The 26,858-nt window shown below is 43.9% G+C and overlaps 1 protein-coding gene across 1 annotated transcript; it reads right to left on the bottom strand.

Annotated features, from left to right (window-relative positions):
- LOC136610864 (hepatic lectin-like) lies at positions 1–25,848 on the bottom strand. Its single transcript, XM_066590064.1, has 7 exons — positions 25,785–25,848; positions 24,494–24,604; positions 20,468–20,533; positions 17,473–17,520; positions 14,152–14,294; positions 2,959–3,080; positions 1–676 (listed from the first exon to the last, which is right to left on the bottom strand). Exons 1-7 carry the CDS (start codon positions 25,840–25,842, stop codon positions 544–546), a joined length of 681 nt encoding a protein of 226 aa, XP_066446161.1. The 5' UTR covers positions 25,843–25,848; the 3' UTR covers positions 1–543.
- Positions 25,849–26,858: the final 1,010 nt, after the last annotated feature.

Here is a 26,858-nt window from a genome sequence, read left to right as displayed (position 1 = left end):
TCCAGACAGGAAGACTTTATTTAACCGTCTTTTCTTTTTTACAAAATGCAAGCACAAAAGAATATTTTAAAATGGGACATGGCCCCTTTAAGTGTACTTGTATTATAAACATTGAAGACAAATTGTGCAGAGATAAATGAGATAAAACCTGTAATTATTTTCTAGTCGGCTCTGTTGAGTTCTAGCTAGAGTTCTATTTCCCTTTTACATGGGATGTTTATCGGGTGCAGAAGCACCCATCAGCAGTCCCAGCGACAATCCTTCCTGTGCTAGGATCGCTCAATGAATGGAGGTGGAGCAGGCGAGGATCATTCCGGTCCACCCACTTCCATTCACAGTAAACAGGCAGTCATTAATAGATGAACAGCTGCCTGTTTACACAGGACGATCGGCGTTCGCTTTTTCTGCGTGCATAAACTGAACAATAAACTGTAAGCAAATATTCTCATTGGTCGTTGAGTCGCTGTCTGCATTTACACTGAATGATCATCGTTTAGATTCCCACGTTCCAGCGAGAATCTGTATAAGGGCCCTAAGATAAGCTCAGAGCTTCTTCTCACATATTCCATAAGCATCTGAAGCATCACAGTCATGATCATTCCAGTCTGCAGAGGTCCACAAATGGGCACAGTCTTCACTGTCCTGCCAATCATTAGGCTGTCCTGTTTTCCAATGCCTGAAAAGAAATAGAATATTTTAAAATATATAGCCGAACACAGTTTTACCAGTGTAACTGGGATACTGTTTAATTGTTGTTGTTATGCTGTATGCCATATAGAGTTTTGAAATTGGGTGTCTGTACCCTTTAAGAAAGAAATGGAGCAAAACGAGTGAGTCTCTAAGCGGGAACAGAAAGTAGGCATGGGGAGGAGGCTATGCTGCTAGTCCAGGATCAGGGGATACTCTGCGGAAGAGCTGCATTTGGAAGGTTGTAGCCCTATAGGCAGTGAGCTTCTGGTTCAGAGGAGCAAAACTACCTGTGACAACAGCAGGTAGAACAACAGAAAGCAAAACTGTACAGAGACTGGGCTTGCTGTGCTCCCTTCCATTACCAACTTCTACAAGGACAGCAGCAGCATCAGCCCAAGAAACGGGCACAAATATTGGACCTTGAGTCATTAATTCCCATCAAAGCAGGGCATCTAGAGACATTTCTTTTACTCAACAGGCTAGTGACTACCCTGCTAACCAGGAAGGGCTTTATATTCCACAAACCAGAACTTGTCTGCTTGCCAGTTATTGTTAGATTGCTGTTGTTGGCATTAAATGTTTTGCAAGAATCATCATGATGTCTTAAGGCTATATTACCTATGATTGCTACCTGCAGGTTCTCACTTTATCTACGGACCAGTTTACATCTCAGCCTATGACCGACCTGGTGTAGCCCGATCCAGGCTGTAAATGGTCTACTAGCACCGCCTCCTAGTTATGTAGAAAGGGAAACCATGGTCACTTTGGGAGATTTGGGACTCACACTGCTAGTAACATGCTAGGCCTTTCGTCTCCCTCTGGAGACAGGTGAGACTTCATCACCTGACTTAGGCAATGCCAGCAAATTCGGTCGATAGTCCCATGTACACGCAGCCGCCAAAAGGGTATTGAACAAGAAATCACTCACCTGTCGTAGTTGCTTGGTTTTGAGCAAAACTGAAAACCAAGCAACTGCTAGGCCGTGTAAAGAGGAGCTGCTCAATCTGAGTGACTTCTGTATGCTATGAATGGAGGCAGGTGGTCTGGAATGGGCTCTGGCCACTTTGCCTCCATTGACTTGAAGGACTATTACTTCTGTGTAAAGCACAGGAATGATAGTCGGGCGGTAGTCTGTGGAACAGCAGCCAATAGTAAGAGAATATCTGTAGAGGGCGCAAGAGGTGCAGAGCAGAGTCTATAACCGGTCTGCAAAAGTTAGGAACTTCAGTCCTGGGAAAAATGCACCCGACAGTCGTCCCTTGTGAAGGTAATTTTATTTTGTCTAATAAAATACCAATGTTAATCTTATCCAGAGCTCTGCGTGCCAAGTAATATCTGTAAATAATGGCTCAGGAACATTCCCATATTACACATCCATATTCTACTGATTCGTCATATGGTGCTCACAAACTCTAGAAAAACTCATTTATGTTTCTAATCATCCATATTAAAAAATTGTGGGATGCTTCAACATACATCCTATTATGGAGGTATCCTTCATTAACAACATTGCTTCTAGGAGAGAAAATGGTGCCTCGTTAGTGCAAGTGGTTTAGCAATCTACATAAACTCTATTAACATTTTCCAATCCACTGTCTGACGTCTTCCTACATTCTGATTGAAGCTTGTACATCTCCAATGCCAGAAGACGTCTGACAGGGTATTCTTACCGTCTATTGCCAGCCGCTGTCAGAGCCTCTCTGGCGCACACACTGGCATTAGTCAGCAGATGGCACTGTTGTATAACAGCAAAAAGAGAAAGCCTTTTAGGAAACCCTGAATCCAAAATTGGATTGGAAAGGGTTAAAGGGCACACACGGTCAATGCTGGGATACTCGGGGGTTGGAGCGGAAGCCATTGATGTAACTTCCATGTAGTGGCTTGCACTTCTAATTGCAGGTGCAGCTCCCACTGATTTCAATGGGACCCCAGCCTGCAATTACGAGCGCCGGCCACTATACCGGGGTCAGACCAGTGGCTTCCGCTCCGACCCCAGTGTATCTCGGCACTGATAGAGGGCACTGCCTGGAAAAACCCTTTAATGCTTGCCTGGAGAGTAGGTATTTCAGAAACCCCACAGACCTTGTACATATCAGATAGGAAGAGAGGTGAAATAGGACAACCACCTGTTGTCGCACTCTGATTCCCCAACATTTGTATCCATCTAGAATGCCATAGACTATTTGCAGAATACAAAAGTCTCTGATCTATTTGTGCAGCATACATTTTATGCTTTATTTGACCTCCTCATCATCTTGGGGAACTTACTTATAAGACGTTTCATAATTTGTTCCATCGATCCATGTCCAGGTTCCTTCTTCATCCATATCATGGAGTCCAATCCAATAACGTTTGTATGAAGAAGCATCAGATAAAGTTGCAAGGAATATCTGAAAAAGAGAGAGCAGCTAGAAGCAACGGAAGCAACTGGTCTAGACAATCAGGGTGTGAAGAGTGTGGTTGGCCTCATACCCTAATAAAATGGGGTGGCCGAATTAATTAATTTTACTCTAAATAGTCTCCCCATGTGCAAAAACAACAACCTTTTCTGGATCTTCACTGTGTCCCACACTACAGCCATTGACCTCCCCTGTAATGTAGTGTTTGCAGGCTGTAGTTCCGGAACATCGCAGCCTGCTGAAGCAAATCACAGAGCTCACCTATCAAGAGCTGAGCCCTGGAATTGGCTGCAGCAGCCTGTACACACTACTTCACAGGGAAGACCAAAAGTTGTAGAATGGGACACAGCAGAAGAGGTAAGTCTATGATCTATTGTTAATTAAGGGCCCTTTTACACAGGACGACCTGTCAGGTGCAGAAGCCCGAGCGATCATCCCAGCGATGATTGATTGTTCTTGTGCTTTTACACAGGAACGATCATTGCTCAGGGAATTGAGGTGGAGCAGGCTGGAAATCTTCTAACCCGCTCACCTCTATTCATGAAGGTTTACATGAGCTGATCGTCATTAAATTTTTATGTATGCAGATGCAGCATCCCATAGGGTGACCCCGGACACATGGCATACGCTGAGGAGCTAAGAGGGCAAGATGCTGGCTTGTCACAGCGGCACTTACCATGCTCCCTCCTGGAGGGACGCACGCAGCCAAGACCAGGGCAGCGCTGGGCCCCTTACGGACACCCCTGGCGTGGGGATGCCCAATAAACGTTAGGACAGGAGAAGGAGTTGTCACGGGTGACCCCACCATTCTCGTACCCACCGATATGAACATCGGCGAGGAAATAAACGAGCCACAGACAGTAGTATAGTACTTGAGGTCCCCGGGAACGGCCAGGGCCTGGAATAACTTTCACTTGAAACTTTAGCATTGCAAGGCACAAATCATAGGTTTAAATAGTGCAGGAATTAGAGAAACTAGAGTATCTCCACTTGGCAGATCCAGACTTCAGGCCACCCGTGCGTGACTAACTGTTAGGTGCACTGTTCAGACACAATCTTCTGCTTCTGTGTCTGGCAAACATCGTTGTTGTCTCATTCGATCTGTTCCCTGAGCTTATATTCACTCTCTTCCAGCACTCCTAGCTTCAGGTCTCCTGTTCAGCTGAGACACCTTTTCTAATCACTGCCCTATACAGCTGCCTTGGGCCTTTCAGACCTTGCTACAGTGTTGATAAGAGTTTGTTCCTATGCCTTCATGTCCAGCAGCTGCTTCGGCAGTTACCTTGCTACCTTGCTGTATGCTTTTGTTCTGTGTTTTTCGTTCACGTACTGTGGTCTGTTATTCCCATAGTCAGCTTCTCTGTAAATCTTTGTCCGCTTGTTCCTCTTTTGTTTCTGTACTCCCCGCTGTTGTTCTATCTTTGTCCTATAGGTGTTCTGGTCCGCCAGGGTAAGTTAGCGCCTAGAGGAAGACTGTGGGGTCATCCTTAGTGGGATGAGTGCTCCGCTTATAGGCAGGGGTCTCCCGGTCCTGGTTATCAGTTTAGGGCAAGATACCTTCCCTAGTTTCCATCCATATACGCGGCTGCTCATGTAGTATCTTACCTCCCACGCTGGGGTTGGCTGTCAGCCGTGCTGGATCGGATCTTCAACTACCCGGTAGGTTGACACAGTGGTTCCACATCCACAGTCCTTACACTAACTAAAGATGCGTACCTCCACTCAGCGGGACTCAGACTTTAAGATGCTTGAGTGTGAACAATACCTGTAGAGTACCTCCACCGCCGGTCCCAGACTTCAGGATGCGCAGACGTGACAAACAAATAATTGAGTACCTCTGCACTAGGCCTTGAAAGACTGTACTTGCTCTCTCTGCTCAATCTCCCTCTCTCTCTGGGGCTCATTTACAATCCATGCTGATTCTTACACTCGGGAAATCTCTCTTCCTCTTCCATCTTCAGCACATGAGGGCTGAAGGTGCCCCCATGAGCCTCTGTTTTTTCTAGCAGCTCTGGAAGATGGACCACAGATTGAAGACCTTTTCCTGCTCTCAAGCAATCACATTTATAGCCTCTCTCATACTATGTACTGTATACATTACGGAGGGGGCCAGGAAAGCATGTACTGGGCCACTACACAGAAACTGAATGACAAATGAATTCTTGTGATCTTTGCAGGCTGCAATTGTAGTGTACAGAAATCAATGTGTGGAAGTTTCTGGATGTTTCTGGATGATCTATGTTGTCTTGTGCTCATGTATATTGTCATTGTGTTCCATGTGAGTGAATATGATGTGTATTGCATAGCTGCAGCACTGAATGGATTACAGTCTGGGTTATGTCTGGAAAAGTATCTATTTGTTTGTCATGGGACTTTGTTTTATATATGTGGTTGCAAGGGGCATGAGTGAGAGAGTGGCTGTTGGAGTTGGTCTTGGCTAGTTCTATTCACCTGTCTGTCCTGACCGTTATTGGCCTGCACGCAGACACCTTTAGTCTGTGTGTAGGGGTTATGGAGGAGGCTGAGCGGATAGAATACTGGTGCTGTGAATGCCCTTCTTCTTCCCTGTATGGAGAGCAAGAAGTGTGACAAGCTGCAAGAAGTGAGAGTTCCTGCTGTGCAGTGTGGAGTGCAAGTATACTACTCCTTGAGTGTGTATCGGTAGAGAGTCAGTGAAGTGTTTGTGAGAAGATGTCTGGGACCAGACATTCACAGATAACTCTGCCTGTGTAAGTCACTCTGTCCTCCTGTGTTTCCTCCCAGTCACATCACGTGTTCTCCTGTACTACCTGTCCTGCCGGTGGATGTTAAGCGTGGACTATATTGAAGTTGTTACAAGTTGTGTTCTCAGTAAATGGCTTTACTGACCGTTCCCGGTTCTGCCTTAAAAACTTCACCCTGTGTGTGGACTCTTTATTCTTTCACTGAGAGATCAACGCAGAGGAAGGAACGGTGGCATCACCTGTGACACAAGTGGACTAAGGTAAACCCTTTTTAGGCTAACGTAACTTTAATAGCCTGCCCCTGGCCCGTTGGACGTTTCCCTGGTTACCCTCTGGGTGGGAGACAGTAGAGCCACCGTGACAAGGCCTACATCCAATCCCCACCGTCTCCTAGGCTGGAGCCCGCCCCTCAAAATCTGCACAATCAGCCTGAGCTGCCTCCAAACAAGCTGCTGCAGCCAGTGACAGAGCTCAGGCATCATCTCTGTCATTGGCTGCAGTGGCAAGTTTACGGGACGTCACAGGCTGACTGCAGCCTGTAAGCAAAAGACACAGTGGAGACCAGTGTTGCCAGTGGGGAACGCGAGGGTAGAGCTATATGAGATCCTTATTACGTATACATACTGTTGGTATCCCATTGGGAAAAAAATGAGCCTTTTGTTGGAGGTATATGTTGAGAAATAGTCCGGACATAGCTCTGATGTGAACAATGTCTATGATGGAAAATGGTAGTTAGTAAGAGGGTGTGTATGGAGGAGACAGTAACATTTTGTTCTACTGACTAAAGGTACACTGTGCGACTATTGAATGGATAAGCACCCGACATCCATTCCAGTGACTAATGCTCCTATGTTTTCACACAGGAGTGATAGTAGTTCAAAGAATTGCGGCAGAATGTGCAAGAAAACTCTTCCCACAGCTTGCCTCTATTCACTTCAAACAGGCAGTCACTCAGAGATTGAGCAACTCCTGTTTACACCAAACGAGGATTCACTAAGTAGTCATTCAGTTTCAGCTCACTGGAACAACCGATTAGCAACTGTTGAGCGATTTCTCACTTAGTGCCCTGCTGCAGGCCATGTGTACACATGCTGACAGTCCCCCATAATCATTCTTTTGAATGATTATTTGGGTGACTATTGGCCTGTATACATATGGATGGAGAAAAAGAAGTGTTGTAAAGAAGAAAAAGAGAGTGGTGGTTGTGGGGGATTCCCTATAGAGAGGAACAGAGTCCGCTGTCTGCATACCTGACACCTCACAAAAGGTGTGCCCTCTTCCAGGTGCACAAATCAAAGATGTGTCTGATAGGCTGTCAAGACTCTTCAGTCCTACAGAACACCACCCATTCCTACTAATACATGTAGGAACAAATGACACTGCAAAAAAGGACCTTGCAACAATTTTCAGAGACTTTGAAGACCTTGGCAGGAAGGTGAAGGAACTAGGAGCACAGGTAGTCTTCTCATCCATCCTCCCAGTGGATGGCCATGGAATAAGGAGATGGAACAGGATTCTAGAGGTGAACAACTGGCTATGTCGCTGTTGTCATTAATAAAGATTTGGATTTCTAGACCATGGAGTGAATTATACCTATATGATGAACTGCTTGCTAGAGAAGGGTTGCACCTTACAAAGACAGATAAGCATATATTTGACAGATGCCTTTCTACACTCATCAGGAGATCTTTAAATTAGAAAAATATGGGAAAGGAAGTGAATGGCCAGGTAAAAATATACAGCTAATTAATACAAATGATATGCTTGTTATTAGAAGAGGAAAGAAAGAACAAAGACAAAAAATTAAGAAGGAAAGTAAGGGAGCAAGAGACATCGATCACAAACTAAAATGTTTCTACACAAATACACAGAGCATGGAAAACAAGCAAGGGGCATTGGAGCTCCTGACACAGGAAGAGAAATATGATGCCATAGGCATCACGGAAACATGGTGGGATGGTACACAAGATTGGAATACAAGGCTTGAAGTCTAAATTTTATTTATAAGAAACAGACCTAAAAAAAGGGGGAGGAGGTATTGCGTTGCATGTTAGGAAAACATTCATCTCCACTGAGATTCAAGCTTCAGAGCATGGGAGTTCTGTAGAAACTGTTAGAGTAACAATACAAGGAGAGAAAAACAGAAAGGACACCATTGTAGGCATTTACTATAGGCCACCTGGACAAGCAGAAGATATGGATGAACTTTTCCTACATCAGACGACCAAGTTCTTTAAAAAGTACAACATAGTGATTATGGGAGATTTTAACTATCCAGACATTTGTTGGGAATGTCTCTCAGGTAAAAGTAATGGGTCCAACAAATTCTTATCTGCTCTTCCAAAAGGTAGAAGAGAAAACAAGGGGATCTGCTATTTTTGACCTAATTCTAACCAACAGGGAGGAAATGGTTGAGGAACTAAGGGTGGCTGGCAACTTACGAGGCAGCGATCATACTATCCTTAAATTTGGATAACAAGGGGAGGAAGACCTGAGAAGACTCAGACATAAAGGTTGGAATTCAGAAAGACTGGTTATAATGGACTCAGAAAGAGGGTAGGAAGAATCCAATGGTGGGATGTTCTTAAGGACAGAAATGTTCAAGAAGGTTGGGAAATATTGTGATATAAGATTCTTAACCCCTTATTCTCTTAAGGACATGGCCTATTTTGGCGTTGAGGACCAAACGATTTTTGGTATTTTTTCATCTCCATTTTTCAAAAGCCATACCTTTTTTATTTTTCCGTCGACACAGCCATGTAAGGGCTTGTTTTTTGCGTGGTGAACTGTAGTTTTTATTGGTACCATTTTTGGGTACATAAACTATATTGTAAAACTTTATTATTATTTTTTTTACGATCGTAGGGAGAGAAAACACATCAATTCTGCCATAGAATTTTTTTTTAAAGCGTTAATTATGCAGCATAAATGACACACTACATTTTTTTCTGAGGGTCGGTATGGTTACAACGATACCAAAATTCTTATATTTTTTTTAGGTTTTTCCACTTTTCCACAATAAAAACCCTTTTTTTGGAAATTATTATTTTTTTCTAAAATCACTGCATTCAAAGTCCTATAAGTTCTCTTATAGGAGCTCTGGGAGGGCTTATTTTTTGCGAGACGAGCTGTAGTTTTTATTGGTACCATTTTGGGGTACGTACTTTTTTTAATCACTTTTATTGCGTTTTTTTGGGAGGCAAAATGCTAAAAATTAGCATTTTGCCTCAGTTTTTTAGTGGTTTTATAACGTGTTTGATTTAGGGCTCCACCCACTGGCGATATTTTCTTTCTTGCGCTGCCAATAGCTAAGATATAGCTATTCATGAATGAATAGCTAAGGGCTATGTGTGATTGGGTGAGCGCTCAGCCAATAGCTAAGCAGTAGCTGCTATTGGCTGAGCCCTCAGCCAATCTGCACAGCCCTTTCAGGAGGTGGGGATTTTTAAATCCCCAACTGCTGAAAGAGCTCAGTAGCAGTGCCGGGGAGCCAGCAGGAGGATGCGGCTGAGAGCAGGAGAGGTGAGTATAATTTAAAAAAAAAAAATTTTTCACACTTATTGATGATTATTGGGGAAGGGCTTATATTTCATAGGGCTTGCCAAAGCATTGCTTTCAATGGGATCGGCAGCTGTGCCGATCCTATTGAAAGCAGTGGAATAGAATACCGGGGACTTCTGCCACAGCTGTGACAGCTGTGGCAGAGGATTCCTTCATCCCCACGGTCCCCGCGGGGATGAAGGAAACTCCTGCCACAGCTGTCACAGCTGTGGCAGAAGTCCCCGGCATTCTCCATGTCTTTTCAATGGGGCTAGCGCTGCTGCCGCTGGCCCAATTGAAAAGACTGGCGATATGTCGGCGTGATGCCGATTTTTTATTTTTTTTATTTTTTTTAAATTTTTTTATTTTTTTTTTCTCGCACTGCGATGTGAGACTTTAACTTTTAGAATCTCATCGCATTGGAGAAAATATCGCCAGTGGGTGGGAGCCCTTATTGTAGGGGTCTTTATGGACACATTACCAAATATGTGGGTTTTTTAAAATGGTAATATGAGAAAAAGTATTAAAAAAAAGGAGTTGTTAAACATTTTTTTTACATTTTTATTTTTTGTACACTATTTTTAGATTTTTTTTTTTTTTTTACACCATGTGTGTCCCTCTGAGGAACTTACACTGCAGCACTGATGATCGCTACGATAAGACATGGCAGGACTTCTCTCCTGCCATGCCTTACCGCTTATTACAGCGCCGGTATCTGGTGTCCTGTTGCCATAGCAACCAGCCAAGCTCTCTGCGATAACATCGCGAGAGCTGGCTGAAGTCACAGAGGGAGCTGCGATCTACTTAGAGGGAAGGGGTTAACAATGAGGGGCGCATCTCCGATGCCCCCCACTGTCGCAGCGGGAGGCCGGCTACTAGTGACAGCCGGCTCCCACTGTGGGATAGCGCGAGATCTGCTATGATCTCGCGCTAGCCCTATGACGTAAGGGTACGTCATTTTGTGAGCAGTACCCCGCTCCCAAGACGTACCCTTACATCATGGGGAGGGAAGGGGTTAAAGCAGAATTGTTAACAATTCGTAAAAGAAGGAAGACTGGGAAGCATTTAAAGAGACCAAGATGGATGAACGCAGAACTTGCACATATGTTAAAAAGGAAGAAAAATATGTTTATCAAATGGAAAGTGGGGGGAATATCTAAAGAAGAATATAATGTGGTCTGCAGAAACTGTAGTGCAAGTGTCAGAAAAGCTACTAATGAATTGAGGCTTGCAGAAGAGGTCAGAAGCAAAAGAAAAGTCAGAGATGCTATAGGATGTTTACAAGATGAAAATGGTGAATTGGTTAAAAAGTATGTTGAGAAGACCAAACTTTTAAATTCCTATTTTGTATCTGTTTTCTTTCAGAAAGTAAATGTAACATCAACTGATCTTTCCTGTGCTATTGGGGGAATAAAAGAATGCAGGCTATCTATAAACATAGAGATGGGGAGGGATCAACTTAAATGAATTCAAGTCTGCAGGTCCAGATGAAGTACAACCTAGGATACTTAAGGAAGCAGTGGAGGTAATTGCTGAAGCATTCGCTGTATTCTTGGAAAATTCAAGTAGAACAGGAGAAGTCGCAGAAGATTGAAGAAGGGCAAATGTTATCCCTATCTTCAAGAAAAGGAAGAAGGTGGATCCAGGAAACAACAGTTTTGTGAGCCTGACTTCTATACCGGGAAAGATCTTTGAACAAATTATTAAACAGCATAAATGCAAGTACGTGGTTGAGAATGGAGTAATTAACCAGAGCCAGCATGGGTTTGTAACAAAACAAATCCTGCCAGACTAATCTAATTTCCTTCTATGACATAATCACAGACTGGGTTGATCAAGGAAATGCAGTAGATATAGTATATCTTGACTTTAGTAAAGCATTTGACAAAGTAGCTCATACTATACTTCTTGAATAAAATGACCAATTATGAGATTGACAAGGCAACTGTTAGGTGGATTCACAACTGGCTGAGTGATCTTACTCAAAGAGTGGACATAAATGGCTGCACATCCAAGTGGAAGAATGTCTCAAGTGGGCACCACAAGGCCCTCTCCTAGGCCCAGTGTTGTTCAACATTTTTGTAAATGATCTGGAGGAGGGAATTTATGGGAAACTGATCAAATCTGTAAATGACACAAAGCTAGGAGAGATAGTGAACACTAAAGAAGAGAGAGAATTCAAAAAGATCTGAACAAGCTTGCGCAGTGGGCAGCGGCTAACAGAATGGTATTTAACAAGAAGAAATGCGAGGTCCTGTATCTGGGCAAGAAAAATGAAAATAAGTACATACAGAATGGGAGGGATTGAGCTAAGCAGCAGCACATGTGAAAAAGACAAGAGTCAATGGTGTGATGCAGGAGCAAAAAAACACAATTCTGAGATGTATTAAGGAAAACATAGATTCTAGATAAACTGAGATTATTATCCCCCTCTACTCTTCCTTAGTCAGACCTCACCTGGAATACTGCGTCCAGTTCCGGGCACCACAATTTAAAAAAAATACATTGACAAACTGGAGCAAGTTCAGAGAAGAGTTACCAAGATGGTGAGCGGTCTGTAAATTATGTCCTGTGAGAAACTGTTAACCCCTTAGTGACGGAGCTTTTTTGCTTTTTTCCATTTTTGTTTTTTCCTACTCCCTTTTAAAAAATCGTAGCTCTTTAATTTATCCATCGACGTCGCTGTATGTGGGCTTGTTTTTTTGCGGGACGAGTTGTATTTTTCAATGGCACTATTCATTGTACCATATAATTTACTGAAAACTTTTAAAAAATTCTTAGCGGAGAGAAATGGAAAAAAAACGACTTTCCACCATCTTTCGGTGCGTCCTGTTTCTACAGCACACAAATTGCAACAAAAACGACCTGATATTTTTATTCTATGGGTCAGTACGATTGCTACGATACCAAACTTGTATAGTACTTTTTTTGCTGTAGTACTTTTATTTTTTTTTTTAAAGATATTTAATTTTTTTCAATTATTTTCTGCGGTCATTTTGTGCGCGCAATACCTTTTTTATTTTTCCGTCGATGTAGTTGAGCAGGGGCTCATTTTTTGCGGGATGTCCTGAAGTTTCCGATAGTATCAATTTGGAATACATACGACTTTTTAATCGCTTTTTATTGCATTTTTTCTGGGAGACAGGGTAATTAAAAAAGTGTATTTCTGGCGTTCTTTATTTTTTTTTTCAGACGACGTTCACCGTGTGGGAAAAATAATGCACTACTTTTATAGTTCGGACTTTTACAGACGCAGCGATATCAAATACATATTTTTATTTTATGATTTTGATTTTTTTAATAATGGATATGGCAAAAGGGGGGTGATTTAAACTTTTATAACTTTTTTTTTTTAACAATTAAAAAAACTTTATTGATTATTTTTTTTACATTACTTTGAAGTCCCCCTGGGGGACTTTAACATGCGATGCTTTGATCACTCCTGCAGTATGACGTAATGCATACTGCTTTTTTACAGGCAGTCTTTCAAGCCACCCTGTGTGGATGGCTTGATAGGCAGTCTGCTAAGGCAGCCCTGGGGCCATTCATTAGGCCCCCGGCTGCCATGACACCTGCACGGCTCCTCCGATCTCACCGCGGGGGGGCCGTGCGGGACCCCTGGACAGCGTTTGGGGGATTTAAATGCCACTGTCAGAATTGACAGCGGCATTTAAAGGGTTAATAGCCGCGATCGGCCGAACGGCCGAGCGCAGCTATTGCCCGTGGGTGTCAGCTGTAATAAACAACTGATGCCCGCGCTGTATGGAGAGAGATAGCGCCGCTACCTCCCTCCATACACGTCCTGCAACAGCAGGACGTAGTTTTACGATAGGGCCGTCACTAAGGGGTTAAAGAATCTGGGAATGTTTAGCTTGCAAAAAAGAAGGCTGAGAGGAGACTTAATAGCTGTCTACAAATATCTGAAGGTCTGTCACACTGCAGAGGGATCAGTCCTATTGTCATTTATACTAGAAGCAATGTGATGAAACTGAAAGGATGGAGGCAGATTAGATATTAGAAAAAATCTTTCTGAGGGCTCCCACCCACTGGCGATATTTTCTTTCTTGCGCTGCGAGAGCACGAGAAAAATCTTGCATCGCTGCACAAGAAAGTGGCCGGTATAGAACCGGCATATCGCAAATGGTCTCAATGGGGCTAGCGACAGCAGTGCTAGCCCCATTGAAAGCATAGGGAGAATGCCGTGGACTTCTGCCACAGGTGTGACAGCTGTGGCAGCAGTTTCCTTCATCCCCGTGGGGACCGCGGGGATGAAGGAATCCTCTGTCACAGTTGTGGCAGAAGTCCGCGGCATTCTATTCCATTGCTTTCAATAAGATCGGCAATGGTTTCAGCAAGCCCTGCGGAATGATTATCGGGGAAGGGCTTGAAATATAAGCCCTTCCCCAATAATCATCAATAAGTGTGAAATTTTTTAAAAAAAATTATACTCGCCTCTCCTGCTCTCAGCCGCGTCCTCCTGCTGGCTCCCCGGCACTGCTACTGAGCTCCTTCAGCAGTTGGGGATTTAAAAATCCCCGCCTCCTGAAAGGACTGTGCAGATTGGCTGAGGGCTCAGCCAATAGCAGCTACTGCTTAGCTATTGGCTGAGCGCTCAGCCAATCACACATAGCTCTTAGCTATTCATTCATGAATAGCTAAGATATAAGAGAGAGCTGATGAATAATGTACATTTTGGCCATGTAGGCAGTTTGAGCTGTAGAAATGAGAAGAATCTGTCAATAGATAAGGTGGCCCTTTACTATTCCACTAAGCACTGCTATGTTGTACCATTATCTCACCTGCTCCCGCTCGCTGGTGATTACAGCTAGGTCAGCTCCTTTCTTGAGACATGAAGCTCTTGTCTTTGACCAGGTAGCTTTAACTACAGTAAGGGAGTAGCAACTGTCATCAAGCTGCTTCCATCCTTTCTCACAAGTCTTCTCTGAAACAAAGATAAAGTAAGATATATAAGCGGGAGGATTTTATGTTCTGCTATCGACCGGTGGCATTCAGTGTAAATAGAGGGGGGTCTTTGGTTCAGCATCCTCATCTCTCGGCTCAGGAGAAGAGAGTCTACAAACAACATCTCTTGCTCGGGAGGACCTTACTTGTCCTGCATTATAGACAATCCACTGAGTTGATTTGTCACTATCTGTTGGCGAAAAGCTAAGGGTTTTCTTCCAATATGTTACCGATTGCCAAATTACAGTATCAAGCCGGCTTGGAGAAAAATCAATGCGACACAGCAACAGGCTGTATGCTAGAAATTTCTGATTTATTGCAGAACCTTCAGTCTTATATACCATTTTAAAGAAATGAAGGCGTTTTATGCAAAACAGTGTACGTGCGTTCTTGACAATCTGCCCTTTCCTGTGGCAAAACCGTGAGATTTTCTCCGGGAATACGACCCATGGGAACCTAGCCTAATTGTTCTTATAATACACTGCTATACTTAAGTATAGCAATGTAATATAGTGTCTATGGAGTTCATCCAGAGGCTGAGCCTCACAGGCCACAGTAGACAGTCCTGGAAGCCACCTTTAAAGCCTCTATGTGGCATAGAAATACCTCAATTCTGCCATTATCTTTTGCATTTTTTTTACTGTGTGAATCATGCAGCATAAATGACATGATGATTATTTTCCTGCAGGTTGATACAATTACGACAATAGAAAATTAAATTTTTTTTTTTTTAGATTTTTCAACTTTTGCACAATAAAAATCCTTTTTTTGGAAATTATAATTTTTCTTTGCATCGCTGCAGTCAAAAACCCATAACTTTTTTTTTTAGATTTCTATCAACGAAGCTCTGCAATGGTTTGTTTTTTGTGTGACAAGCTGTAGTTTTTGTTGGAACCATTTTGGGGCGTGCTTCCTCTGTGACTTCATCTGTGACATCAATGGCCCTCTGTGATGTAATCGCAGAGGAACGATAGATTGCCATGGCGAGCAGACGCCAGATACTGGTGTCTCGACTTGCCATGGCCTATGCTCGCTATTGTAAGTAATGTCATTGCAGTACAGAAGTCCTGCAATGTATTGTCATAACGATCATAGCTGTTATGGTTGAAATCCCCTACAAGGGCATAAAAAATAAAAATAGTAGAAACCCCACATATTTGGCATCATTGTATCTGTAACGACCTATATAATAAATGCAACACACTATTTATCCTGCATGACAAAAACTGTAAAAAGAAAAAAAACTTAAGAGGATGCAAAATGCTCATCTTGTTTGTTTTGCCTCCTAAAAATGCAAAAAAAGTGATCAAAAAAGCTGTATGTAACCCAAAATGGCACATATAAAAAGCTACAGCTCATCACACAAAACACAAAGCCCTCACAGAGCTCCGTCCTTGAAAAAAAAAAAAAAGTTATGGGACTTTGAAGGCAACCATGTATATGTTTTTTTTTTTAACAAAAAAAGGGTGTTTCATTGTGCAAAAGTGTGAAAAACGAAAAAAAAAATTCATATAATTTTGGTATTATTGTAATTGTACTGACCCTACAGAAGATTCATCCTGTCATTTAAGCTGCATGATTAATGCTGAAAAAAAAACCCAATGCCAGAATTAATGTATTTTCTCCCCAGCTTTAAAAATATAAGTTTTACAATAAATTATAATATAATTATATATATGTTACATATATATATATATATGTAAACAAAAAAAGGTACCTATAAAAACTACAGTTTGCCACACAAAAAACACGCCCTCATACAGCGATATCAAAGTAAAAATAAAAAAGTTATGGCTTTTGAAAAGTAGAGATGAAAATTCCCCCCAAATTTGTTGCATCTTTTGGGCCAAAATAGACCATATCCTTAAGTGGTTAAGGGCTTATTTACACGAGCGTATATATCACCCGGTGTTTTCACAGCTGGCTGATATACGCTTCCATCAGAGCAGTTTTACCCCCTTCCCTCCCCCTACCGGCTCTCTGCCTCTCTCCTCTACTCCAGCGTTTGCAATGGGAGGGCGGCGCGATGGGAGCGGAGCTAAGCTTCCGCTCTCTCCCCACCCCTTGTCCACAGCCAGCAATGGGAGTGGGTGGGGCAGAGCAGAGCTTAGCTCCGCACCACCCCCTCCCATTGCAAACGGAAGCGTATATCGGCCGGGCGTGAAATCCAGACCAATATACGCTCGTGTAAATAAACCGGGAAAAGCAAAATGGGAAAAGTAGACAAAAAAGGCATTTTTTAACCACTATTTAAAATTTTTTTTTTGCTCTTTTTATGTCCCGGTAGGCGACTTTGAACCTGAAATTATTCGATCTCAATGATAATACATTGCAGTACTTCTGTGCTAGCAATAGCGATAAGGAATTGCAGTAATCATATGCCATGGCAGACCCTGACGTGAGAAAATGCTGTCCGGTTGCCATAGCAACCCATCGGCCTACCGTGATAACATCAATATTGATCACACCATGTAAGGGGTTAACAGTATTCTCACCAATCTCTGCTATTGTCGCGGGAGGCCGGCTGTCAGTCACAGTAAGTTTATGAGTTGGTGCTTTAAGTACCAACCGCAAAGGATGTAATCTCACGTCATATGGCGTTAAGGGGTTAAAGATGCCTACATTCTTAAATCCTCACACTACCCCCGCCCCCCAGCTCTTCACAGTCCTGACCCGCACTTTGTGAACCACTGTGCTAGATCATTTGGTGTTCAGTGTTTCAAGGTTTGACTTCCACCTATTTCACAGACGGGCATCTCCATCTTATGGAAGACCTTCTTACCAGGGAGAGATAATGTTAATATTTGGCATGGGAGACTTTACTGGTACCGATCAGGACTGGTTGTGGAACGTAAATTCAAGATCTTTGCTTGCTATAATTTAGTTGGTCCCAGAGTGTGTGGAGCTTCGCTCTTCATCAGTAGAAGGTACGATGTCTCAGGGTTGACTAATAACTCGAGTCATTAGGGTTGGACATTGTCTTACAGAGCAGCCACTTATAGGTGGCAATGAAGAGACACTTTTCTTTCTTCTACAGGAGAGCTATTCTGCATATATTTCTTAGCCACCATTTTCAGTTTTTTTGGCTCAGAAATGAGTATTTATCAATTTCCCAATCCCTCAACCGTTCCCTGATGTTACTTTACTTGTTGACTTACTCTTTAGTGATGTATGTAGGTCATCCATAGCTGAAGAAAGGCTATGTACTGCAGGGAAAAAATATTGTGGTTAGGATCTTATTGACGTGAACAGCACCGTGCATGACCTGAATATTACTAATGGGGTCTGAGGTCAGGTGAAACCATAGATGGTGCAGAAATTGTAATAAACCTGAAACCTGAGGTCTACGGGGCCACAAAGTCTTCTCTACCACATAGTAAAATAGTAGACTGTAAAGGGGTCCTGCTACAGATTTTTGATTGAGGTGCCACGTATTCAAGTGATGCCTGTAGGTCCAATACATGGTAAGCATTTTACAGTGAGCATAGGTTAATTCAGAAGGACTATCTATCTAGCTATCTAGGAGTGGGCCCATGTTAAAGGACCTTAGATATATCTTTATTCTGTGATTATTCATTTAGGATGAAGGATTAAATGCTGACTACAAATCATGTTAACTTTACAGGAAACTTAAACTTTAATAAAAAAAACAGCTCTACAAGCAGTAATGGAGTTATTCTGTTTTTGCCCGCTAGTACAAATCATGGCCCTTCGGGAGTAAAATTGACGTAATGGTATGAATGGTAAATGTCTGTAGTAGACATCACATGAAGGAATTGCACTCCTTTGTGGTTAAAGGGTAATTTTACATTACACAGTTGGTCCATTTGCTTTTGGGGTATGTTCTCATGTATTTTTCACATGGGGGAGACTTTGGGGCATATTAAAAAGTTGATCCACTGCGTATGGGAGAGCTACAATGTAAGACCCTTAGATGATTTATCTCCTGGGATATATAGGTAGAACATCTACTAGTTTGGAAACTAAGGAAATGTTGGCAATACACAGTAGGCAACGGTTGGCCAAACCCAAGTGATCACCTAAGGTGCATTAGATATTTGGCTAACATTCATTCTGCAGATATGGAGGAAGAAAAGATAGTTGGGCATGTTAAATTTAAAGGGAACCTGTCAGAGGCCCCAATACAGGCCAGAGGCCTCCTGGGCCCCAATACAAAATCTGTAACAGGGCCCCTAACTATAGTGCTTTATTTATAGTACTGAGCTCTCTATATGAAGAAGAGAGGCCTTATGGTCCACCTAAGGCTCCTGATCTTGGGTGTAACCACATCCCCTATAGTTACGCCAGTGTAACCTGTGACATTCCCACAGCAGCATAAACTAAGTTATGATTCTGTTATGGTAGGTGACTGGAAGGCGGTGATGTGTTTTTTTTTAGATTCCACTGCTCCCGCAATCTAGTAGTGTTCCTCTTTTGGAGATGGTGCGTGACATGAAAGTCTGACTCTTCTCAAAGTCCTGTAGCCCGTAGACTTGTATAGAAGAGCTTGCACATGGGACTCTGGAAAAAGTCAGATTTTCATGTCATACGCTGACTTCAGGGTGGACCGCAACAACCAATGAGCAGATGAGTATAAAAACATCACCCAGCTTCTTATCATCTGCCCTCACAGAACTATAACTAAAGCCTCCTTCCCATTAACGGATTTCCGCCGCGTAATACGCGGCGAAAATCCACCGCGTTACCCGCAGCTATTAGGTTCTGTTGAACCTAATAGCTCAGGGCTCACGGTGCGGAATTCCATCGCGGAATTCCGCACCGTGAAACCACCCATCCTCACCCACAGCATGCTCTATTTGCCGTGGGTGTACACGCGGCGGCTTCCATTGCAGTCAATGGAAGCCATCCGTTCACACTATCTTCCGCTGTAGCACAGCGGAAGATAGCGTGAAATCGCCTCTCCGCCTACCGCCGCCGTGTCATGTGACGCTGTGGGCGTGTCTTGTGACGTGGCCGGCGCGTCACATGACGCTGCGTGACGCCGAAGCGTCATGCGGGACCCAGGACGCCGGATCCGCAGGTAGGTATGGGGTCTCTGGGGGGCGCCGTGACGGGCTTCGCCGCGGAATATTCCGCGGCGGAGCCCATCACGGCCGTGTGCAGCCGGCCTAAGGGTACTTTTAGATGAAACGATTATTTAAAAAATCGTTCAAATGAGCGAAAGCGAGTGATAATTATTTAGTCCAAACGCGAGCCTATGACTAAACGACAAAAGAGAATCATTTTGCTTTTCGCTCGTCGTTCATTTTATGCACACATGGAAATCATTCATTGTTGGCCTGTTCACTTATCGTTCAGTTTAAGCAGTGCTCAATCAGTCCTTCTCAGTCACTCATACAGCGAAAGTGAAAGAGTGAACAATACTGAACGATGCTCCTTTAAACAAGCCAACAATGTATCTGCCTGTCTAAACCGGCTGCATGAGAGCGAACGAGCTAGTGGTGATGTCACTCACTCGTTCAAACAAGAATCGGCTCATCTAAAAGGGCTCTAAAGGCCCATTTGCAGGCAACGATTATCGCTTAAAATTCCTTCAAACAACCAATTTTGAGCGATAATTGTTACATGTAAACACGGGTATCGGGCACTTTTCATTTGAACAATGATTTTAAGGTGAACTTAAAATTCATCACTCAGCTACTGGAGATAAAGCAGTTTGCTTTATCTGTCAGTAGACCCCAGGCTGTTATCTCCATGGGGAGTTGGCAGTTAACATTGTATTCTGCTGGCACCCCTGATGAGAACAATGCAGCTGTGCACACAGCTGGGTGTGTGATTATTCAGCAATCAGCTCCTGGAAGACCATTTACATGCAAATGAAGACGATAAAGTGTTAATGACCATCAGTGGCCATTAACACTTTATGCAAAAAGATCGTTTGAAAGAATATTTTTGCGTTTAAATGGGCCTTTAGTTTATGGTGCTATGGGAACGTGATAGAGATAAGCTGCCTCCAGGGGTGTCTGGCAGCGCTTTACTCCCTTCTTCTTCTTCAGAACACATACTCGCACACGTATTGGAAAAATAGGAGGCACAGCTCTTGGACGAAGGATAGTTCAGCCCATTGAAGGTGTAGAAGGTGTTTTTAGACTCTGTTCTTAGGATCACGAACACACAAACATTATATATTACCTCTTTCCCTAAAGTCATTCATCTCTTTTAAAGTGACCAAATGTTTTCTGGTACTGGAGACATTGTCTGTTAGGAAATAAAGAATCATTCTTAAATTGGTAACACATATAAGGCAGTGATATCCAACTTTATTACCATATAGAACCTCTTAACAAATGTCCACCCTCAGGCTACCTTTACTCCTCTCATCAAAGAAACCTTATGTAGGGGCGGGTAAAGTGGGGACGGGTAAAGCATTTGATAACCAAGACTTTGAGGCTATGAGTAAGGTGAACTGCCAAAACACGTAAGCCACTGGAGAGACATTTTTTATCCATTACCAATAAAGGCAAGATATTTTATTGGGACTCTATTGTGACACTGGACGTATTTGTTTTTTATGTATGTGACAATTAGAGATGAGCGAACGTGTTCTTCCGAGCTTGATATTCGTGCGAATATTAGGGTGTTCGGTATGTTCGTTATCCGTAACGAACACCATGCGGTGTCCGGGTTACTTTAACTTTCTTCCCTGAGACGTTAGCGCTTTTTTTTGGCCAATATAAAGACAGGGAAGGCATTACAACTTCCCCCTGCAACGTTTAAGCCCTATACCACCCCCCTGCTGTGAGTGGCTGGGGAGATAAGGTGTCCGCCTGATATAAAAGTCTGCCCCTCCCGCGGTTCGCTATGGATGCATTCTATATGCGCTCAATGGGGCCAGCGGCAGCAGCGCTGACCCCATTGAGAACATATAGAAGACAAATCCTTCTTCTCTGGCACAGCTGTAACAGCTGTAGCAGAGAAGAACGATGTTTGCCCATTGAATTCAATGGAGCGGCAATACAGCATGTTCCACTGAATGCAATGGGCTGCCGGCGATCGCAGGATGAATGGTCGGAAAGGGGTTAAATATATAACCCCTTTCCTGCAATTCATCCAGAAATGTGTTACACTAAAAATATATACCGGAGTATAAGGCGACGGGGCGTATAAGACGACCCCCCAACTGTCACCTTATACGCCGGTAATACAGTGGAGCAAAGAATAAAAATCATTACTTACGTTTTTAGATGATCTGCGGTGCTCCTGCAGGCTGTCACTCCCTCCTAATCCACGGCAAAGTATTCCTTTCTCCACGAAAGGCTTGAAATCCCTGCCTCCAGAAGCGCACGTGCCTTCAGCCAATCACAGCCAATGACAATGATGTCATTGAATGGCTGTGATTGGCTGTGTTTATGGAGGCGGGGATTTCAAGGCTTGAAATCCCCGCCTCCAGAAACACAGCCAATCACAGCCATTCAATGACATCATTGTCATTGGCTGTGATTGGCTGAAGGCACGTGTCTTTCTGGAGGCAGGGATTTCAAGCCCTGCCTCCAGAAAGCAATACTCTGCCGTGGATTAGGAGGGAGTGACAGCCTGCAGGAGCGCCGCAGATCATCTAAAAACGTAAGTAATGCTTTTTATTCTTTGCTCCACTGTATTACCGGCGTATAAGGTGACAGTTGGGGGGTCGTCTTATACACCCCGTCGCCTTATACGCCGGTATATATTTTTAGTGTAACACATTTCTGGATGAATTGCAGGAAAGGGGTTATATATTTAACCCCTTTCCGACCATTCATCCTGCGATCGCGGGCAGCCCATTGCATTCAGTGGAACCTGCTGTATTGCCGCTCCATTGAATTCAATGGGCAAACATCGTTCTTCTCTGCTACAGCTGTTACAGCTGTGGCAGAGGAGAACGATCTTTATGCTGACAGTGGGGGGGGGGGCACTCTTGCCGCTATTGTGGCTTAATAGTGGGACCTGTGAACTTGAGATGCAGCCCACCATGTAGCCCCTCGCCTGCCCTATCCGTCACTGTGTCATTCCCATCACTTTCTTGAATTGCCCAGATTTTCACACATGAAAACCTTAGCGAGCATCGGCGAAATACAAAAATGTTCGGGTCGCCCATTGACTTCAATGGGGTTCGTTATTCGAAACGAACACCCGGACATCGCGGGAAGTTCGTTCCGGATAACGAACACCCGAACATTTTGGTGTTCGCTCATCTCTAGTGACAATCCATAGTACAAACCAATTTGCCATTGCATAGACCAAGGGCATGCCAGCTGTAGAGCGAGCTCATACAGCTTCTATGGGGAGCTTCCAAAAAGAGGTACAACCCTGGTTGGCATTACCCACTTTGCAACTTTGCGGCCTCTGGAGGATTTCCTTCTAGAGTAAGTGGAATATTAGAAAACAAAAGGATGGGGTAGTGGCCCAAGGGACATGAAAACGGCATTTGGGGAGAAGCAAAGACCCTTCTGTACTAAGGGGCAAAACTAATGAGGGGCCCATCTTGTCTTTGCCCACTTTCCTTTATCTACAGGACTGTGTTAAAAAATCTAGGCAGGTGCAGAAAAAATGCTGCAAAGTAAGAAAGCTTTCAAAAATAAAAGTGTTAATAGTTTTTGGCTAATAAACAAAATGCGAAGTGACTGAACAAAAAAGGAATCTAAATCACATCAATATTTGGTGTGACGCCCTTTGTCTTCATTGCAGCATCGATTCTTGTAGGTACACTTGCACACAGTTTTTGAAGGAAATCAGTAGGGAAGTTGTTCCAAACATCTTGGAGAACTAAGAACTAAGACACCTATTTTTTTTTAATTCTTACTTTGCACCTTTTTTTCCCACACTTGTCTAAAGCTTGTACCCAGTACTGTACATCTCTGGTACCATACAGATTCCACAAAGTCCTCTGTCTGTATGATGTGTAAGGGCTTCTGCACACTTGCGTTTTTCTTTGGCGTTTTTTTTCACGCGATGGCACTGCGTTTTTTTCACGCAATTGTCAATGGGACTTTCTAATATTAAAAACGCATCGCACAAAAATTGCGAAGCACCAACTTGCGATTGGTTTTTAACATTAGAAAGTCCCATTGACAATCGCTTTAAAAAAAAAACACAGCGATATCACAGCGCTAAAAAAAACACAAGTGGGTGTGAGCCCTCAGACGTCACAGCTTTGACAAGGTCAAACTTTTGTTCACCAGAAAGCAAAGTAGTGACCCCAATTCTCGCAGTTCCCAAGTTCCCAAAAGTGTTATGCTGGAGAAAGTCAAAACTGGAAAAGTGTGAGTAAAGTACAGCCGAACACCTCCAGTTGTTTCTTTGAATTTAAACTTTGGACTGCGGACTCTTTATTTCACATCATGTGAATGGTGGCCTAAAAGAGGTGCTGGCATCACGTGACAATTATGGTGAAGATCAGGAATAGGGATGAGCGAGTATACTTGCTAAGGCACTACTCGTTCGAGTAATGTGCTTTAGACGAGTATCTCCCTGCTCGTCCCTGAAGATTCGGGTGCCGCTGCGGCTGACAGGTGAGTTGCGGCATGGAGCAGGGGAGAGCGGGCGGGAGAGAGGGAGAGAGAGATCTCCCCTCCGTTCTTCCCCGCTCTTCCCCGCCGCTCCCCGCTCCGCGGCGGCCCCCGAATCTTCAGGAACGAGCAGGGAGATACTCGTCTAAAGCACATTACTCAAACGAGTAGTGCTTTAGCGAGTATACTCGGTCATCCCTAATCAGGAATAGCAGAAGCCCTGGTGCTCTGTTCATGTTCACTGTGCGCATGACTGAGCTAGGCCATACAAATGCCGCTGTTAGGAGAGATCATAAAGCCACCCCTGACCACCATCATACTTTCACTGTGGTCTCCCCCACGATGGTGGATCTTCTGCTCGGGACGCCGCACCTCCATTACTGGATAAGTCAGGCTGGCCACACCACTTCTGTGACTATCTGATTCACGTTGTGCATTGCTAGTGTTTTGATCATTTAAGACTCTGATCTAATTGGCCAGCACTGCTCTTGTGAGTACTGCTTGCCACTCAAAACCATATGGAGTGTCTTAAAATACAATGCACTATGTACATCACATAGTTTAAATAGCGGTGCGGTCGTATTGGTTTGTCCAGGACTGGAGGAACGCTTTAACAATCCCATCAGAATCCACTGAATCAAGTTATTTAATAGCAATAAGAATACATTAATACCTCCAGAATATACAGTAATAAAGAGGACCAGGATGAGAACATACAGTAGGGCCAGCAGCCCATAGGAAATCCATTCTGGTTTCCGGGTGTAAGAATCGTACCACCTTCTGCCTGTAATGAGAAGACGCATAAATGTAATATATACTGATTGTCAGGTAACTTGGGTCCGGGTACTGAAAGTCCCTGAAACTGCCCGCAACCGCTGTCCCTACCTACTTGCCCCCCTGGACTAAGCCCCAGGGCAACAACTGAACAACAGACCCTAGACTCTCTAGGGAGGAGGGGCGAGGAGTCAGGCTACAAACAAACACTGTGACAAACAAACACAGAGGCTGGTCAAGTAATCTGGGTCAGCAACAGGAAAGTATGCATCACAAGGGGTCAAGCGAAAGCAAAGTCGGGGTCCAAGCAAGTAAGTCAAACAGGGAGTCAGTCAAAACCAAGGAATGCGAGTGCAGCAGAAGACCTAGCAAACACTGTTAATCTATGCATGCAACTGAGCAGCTTAAATGCTGTCATCACTCTCGCCCCAGCAGCTGATTGGGGCGGAGAGTCTGACAGCGGCAGGGGCAAATCAGGAGACGCTGGGAAATACAGCCCCCGGCGTCACTATAGAAGCAGGGACGGAGAGCGCGGCTGGGTGTCATTGCAACGGAAACGCGGTGCGGCACCCGCCGTGTCCCCAACAACCGGTCTGCCTTGGCGCCCGGCCTCTGAGCTTGGACGCGTGTGCCCGGAGCCTGCAACCAGTGTAACGGCGGCCAGGGGGGGTCACCAGGACCGGGGCTCCCTTGCACCTCACCCCCATAACCTGAGTGGCAGGACCGGCGGTGCGGGCATAGAAGCCCTGCGCACCGTCGGTCCTGAGACTGATATTTACCAGCCTGATATATTGTGACTTGACTTCATAGTCGGCCCGGACTGTGCAGAATATCCTTACAGCCATTTATGTACAGGACTCCTCAATTACAGTCCTAATTAGTTCCTGGATGACCAGTGTAATTTGCCAGAACTCCACATAGAAAACTATTCAATTGGTTCTGAAGTTACCAAAATATCAACTCAAATACTAAAAAAACTACCATTAAAGTAAAATGATCATCTATAGGACAGATACATTTTGTATATCCAAGAGTTAGAAACAGCTGGATTTCACGCAGAATCGTTTTTACTGACTGCTGCTTACTTACAGTCGTCAGTCACTAATCTGGAGAACATAAAGAGGCAGTAAAATAAAAAACAGAAAATACTAAAAAAAAGTAATCAAGGTAGAGAAGTTAAATGAATGTACCTGACGGTCTTTCCTCATCATGAAGTCTCTCATGATCAATGCTGCTTTCAGAGTCCATAGTCAGAGATGGAATGGTGACTATAATCTGATGGCTTTATGCTTAGATTTGCTGAATCAGGAAGGAAGTATCTGGGATGAAAACATGTTTGTTCCCTATCCGCAGCCAGAAAAGTGTACGTGTAAAAATCCCGTAACTGTATGATACATCATGTGACTTGTTTCTGTGGAATAACCATAATGCAGGTCCTGGTAACAATATGGCCACCTGCACCATGTGTGGGTAGATGGTCAGTCACAAGTGTGAACAGCCTAGGAAATGTATTTGTTAACATCCAGCACACAACTATTTACACTGTTGCGGACATTTTTATTATCAGTGCACAATCAGGACATATCAATAAGCCATAGGTCATTTGTAAATCTGCCCATAAGAAATAGACCCTGGTGACAATTGATTGGCTCCAAAGTCAGTCCCAAATGCAATTTTCTTCTGCTGGACCTTTAGGGTTCTGTGTAGTGGTCTGGAGGGTTCTACAGGATAGTCACACACTCAGGAGTCCTGAAATACCTGGCTATGTGTTCCTGCAGAGACATGGGAGATGTAGTACGGGAGGAGAGAGGCCTTGTCTCTTCCCTACTTCACGGGCTAAATCTGTTCTGCTCTTTAACAGCTTACTCATCATTGGCTACTTGCCATAGAGTTCTCTCATTGGTAGGGGAAGGAGGAGTTGAGACAAGCCCGGGAAAGGGAGCAGGGTGAGGCAGGAAGTGGGGGAGGTAGTTAGTGAGGAAAGCAGCAGGAAGTGAAGGAGGAGTTAGAGGTGGTCGTCGAGAGGTGAACGAGAGAGGAGGCGTGCAGGCGGGCTGGAGAAGTAATGTTGATGGAGTGGAGAGAAGAAGTACAAAACGCTACAGAATTAAGTACAGAGTGGGGGAAACAAGGCTGGCAACCGTCTACACAACAGTAAGTTGTAAGAGCCCCAGTTAGATACAAAGCCAGGGAAGTACAAGCGGTCCTAACACACTTACTCCATTACTTGCTAAACTTAAACCTGTGGATAATAACCCCCAGAT

The sequence above is a fragment of the Eleutherodactylus coqui genome, chromosome 2, assembly GCF_035609145.1.
Source record: "Eleutherodactylus coqui strain aEleCoq1 chromosome 2, aEleCoq1.hap1, whole genome shotgun sequence".
NCBI classification, from domain to species: domain Eukaryota; kingdom Metazoa; phylum Chordata; class Amphibia; order Anura; family Eleutherodactylidae; genus Eleutherodactylus; species Eleutherodactylus coqui.
This window is presented reverse-complemented; position numbering and strand designations above follow the sequence as displayed.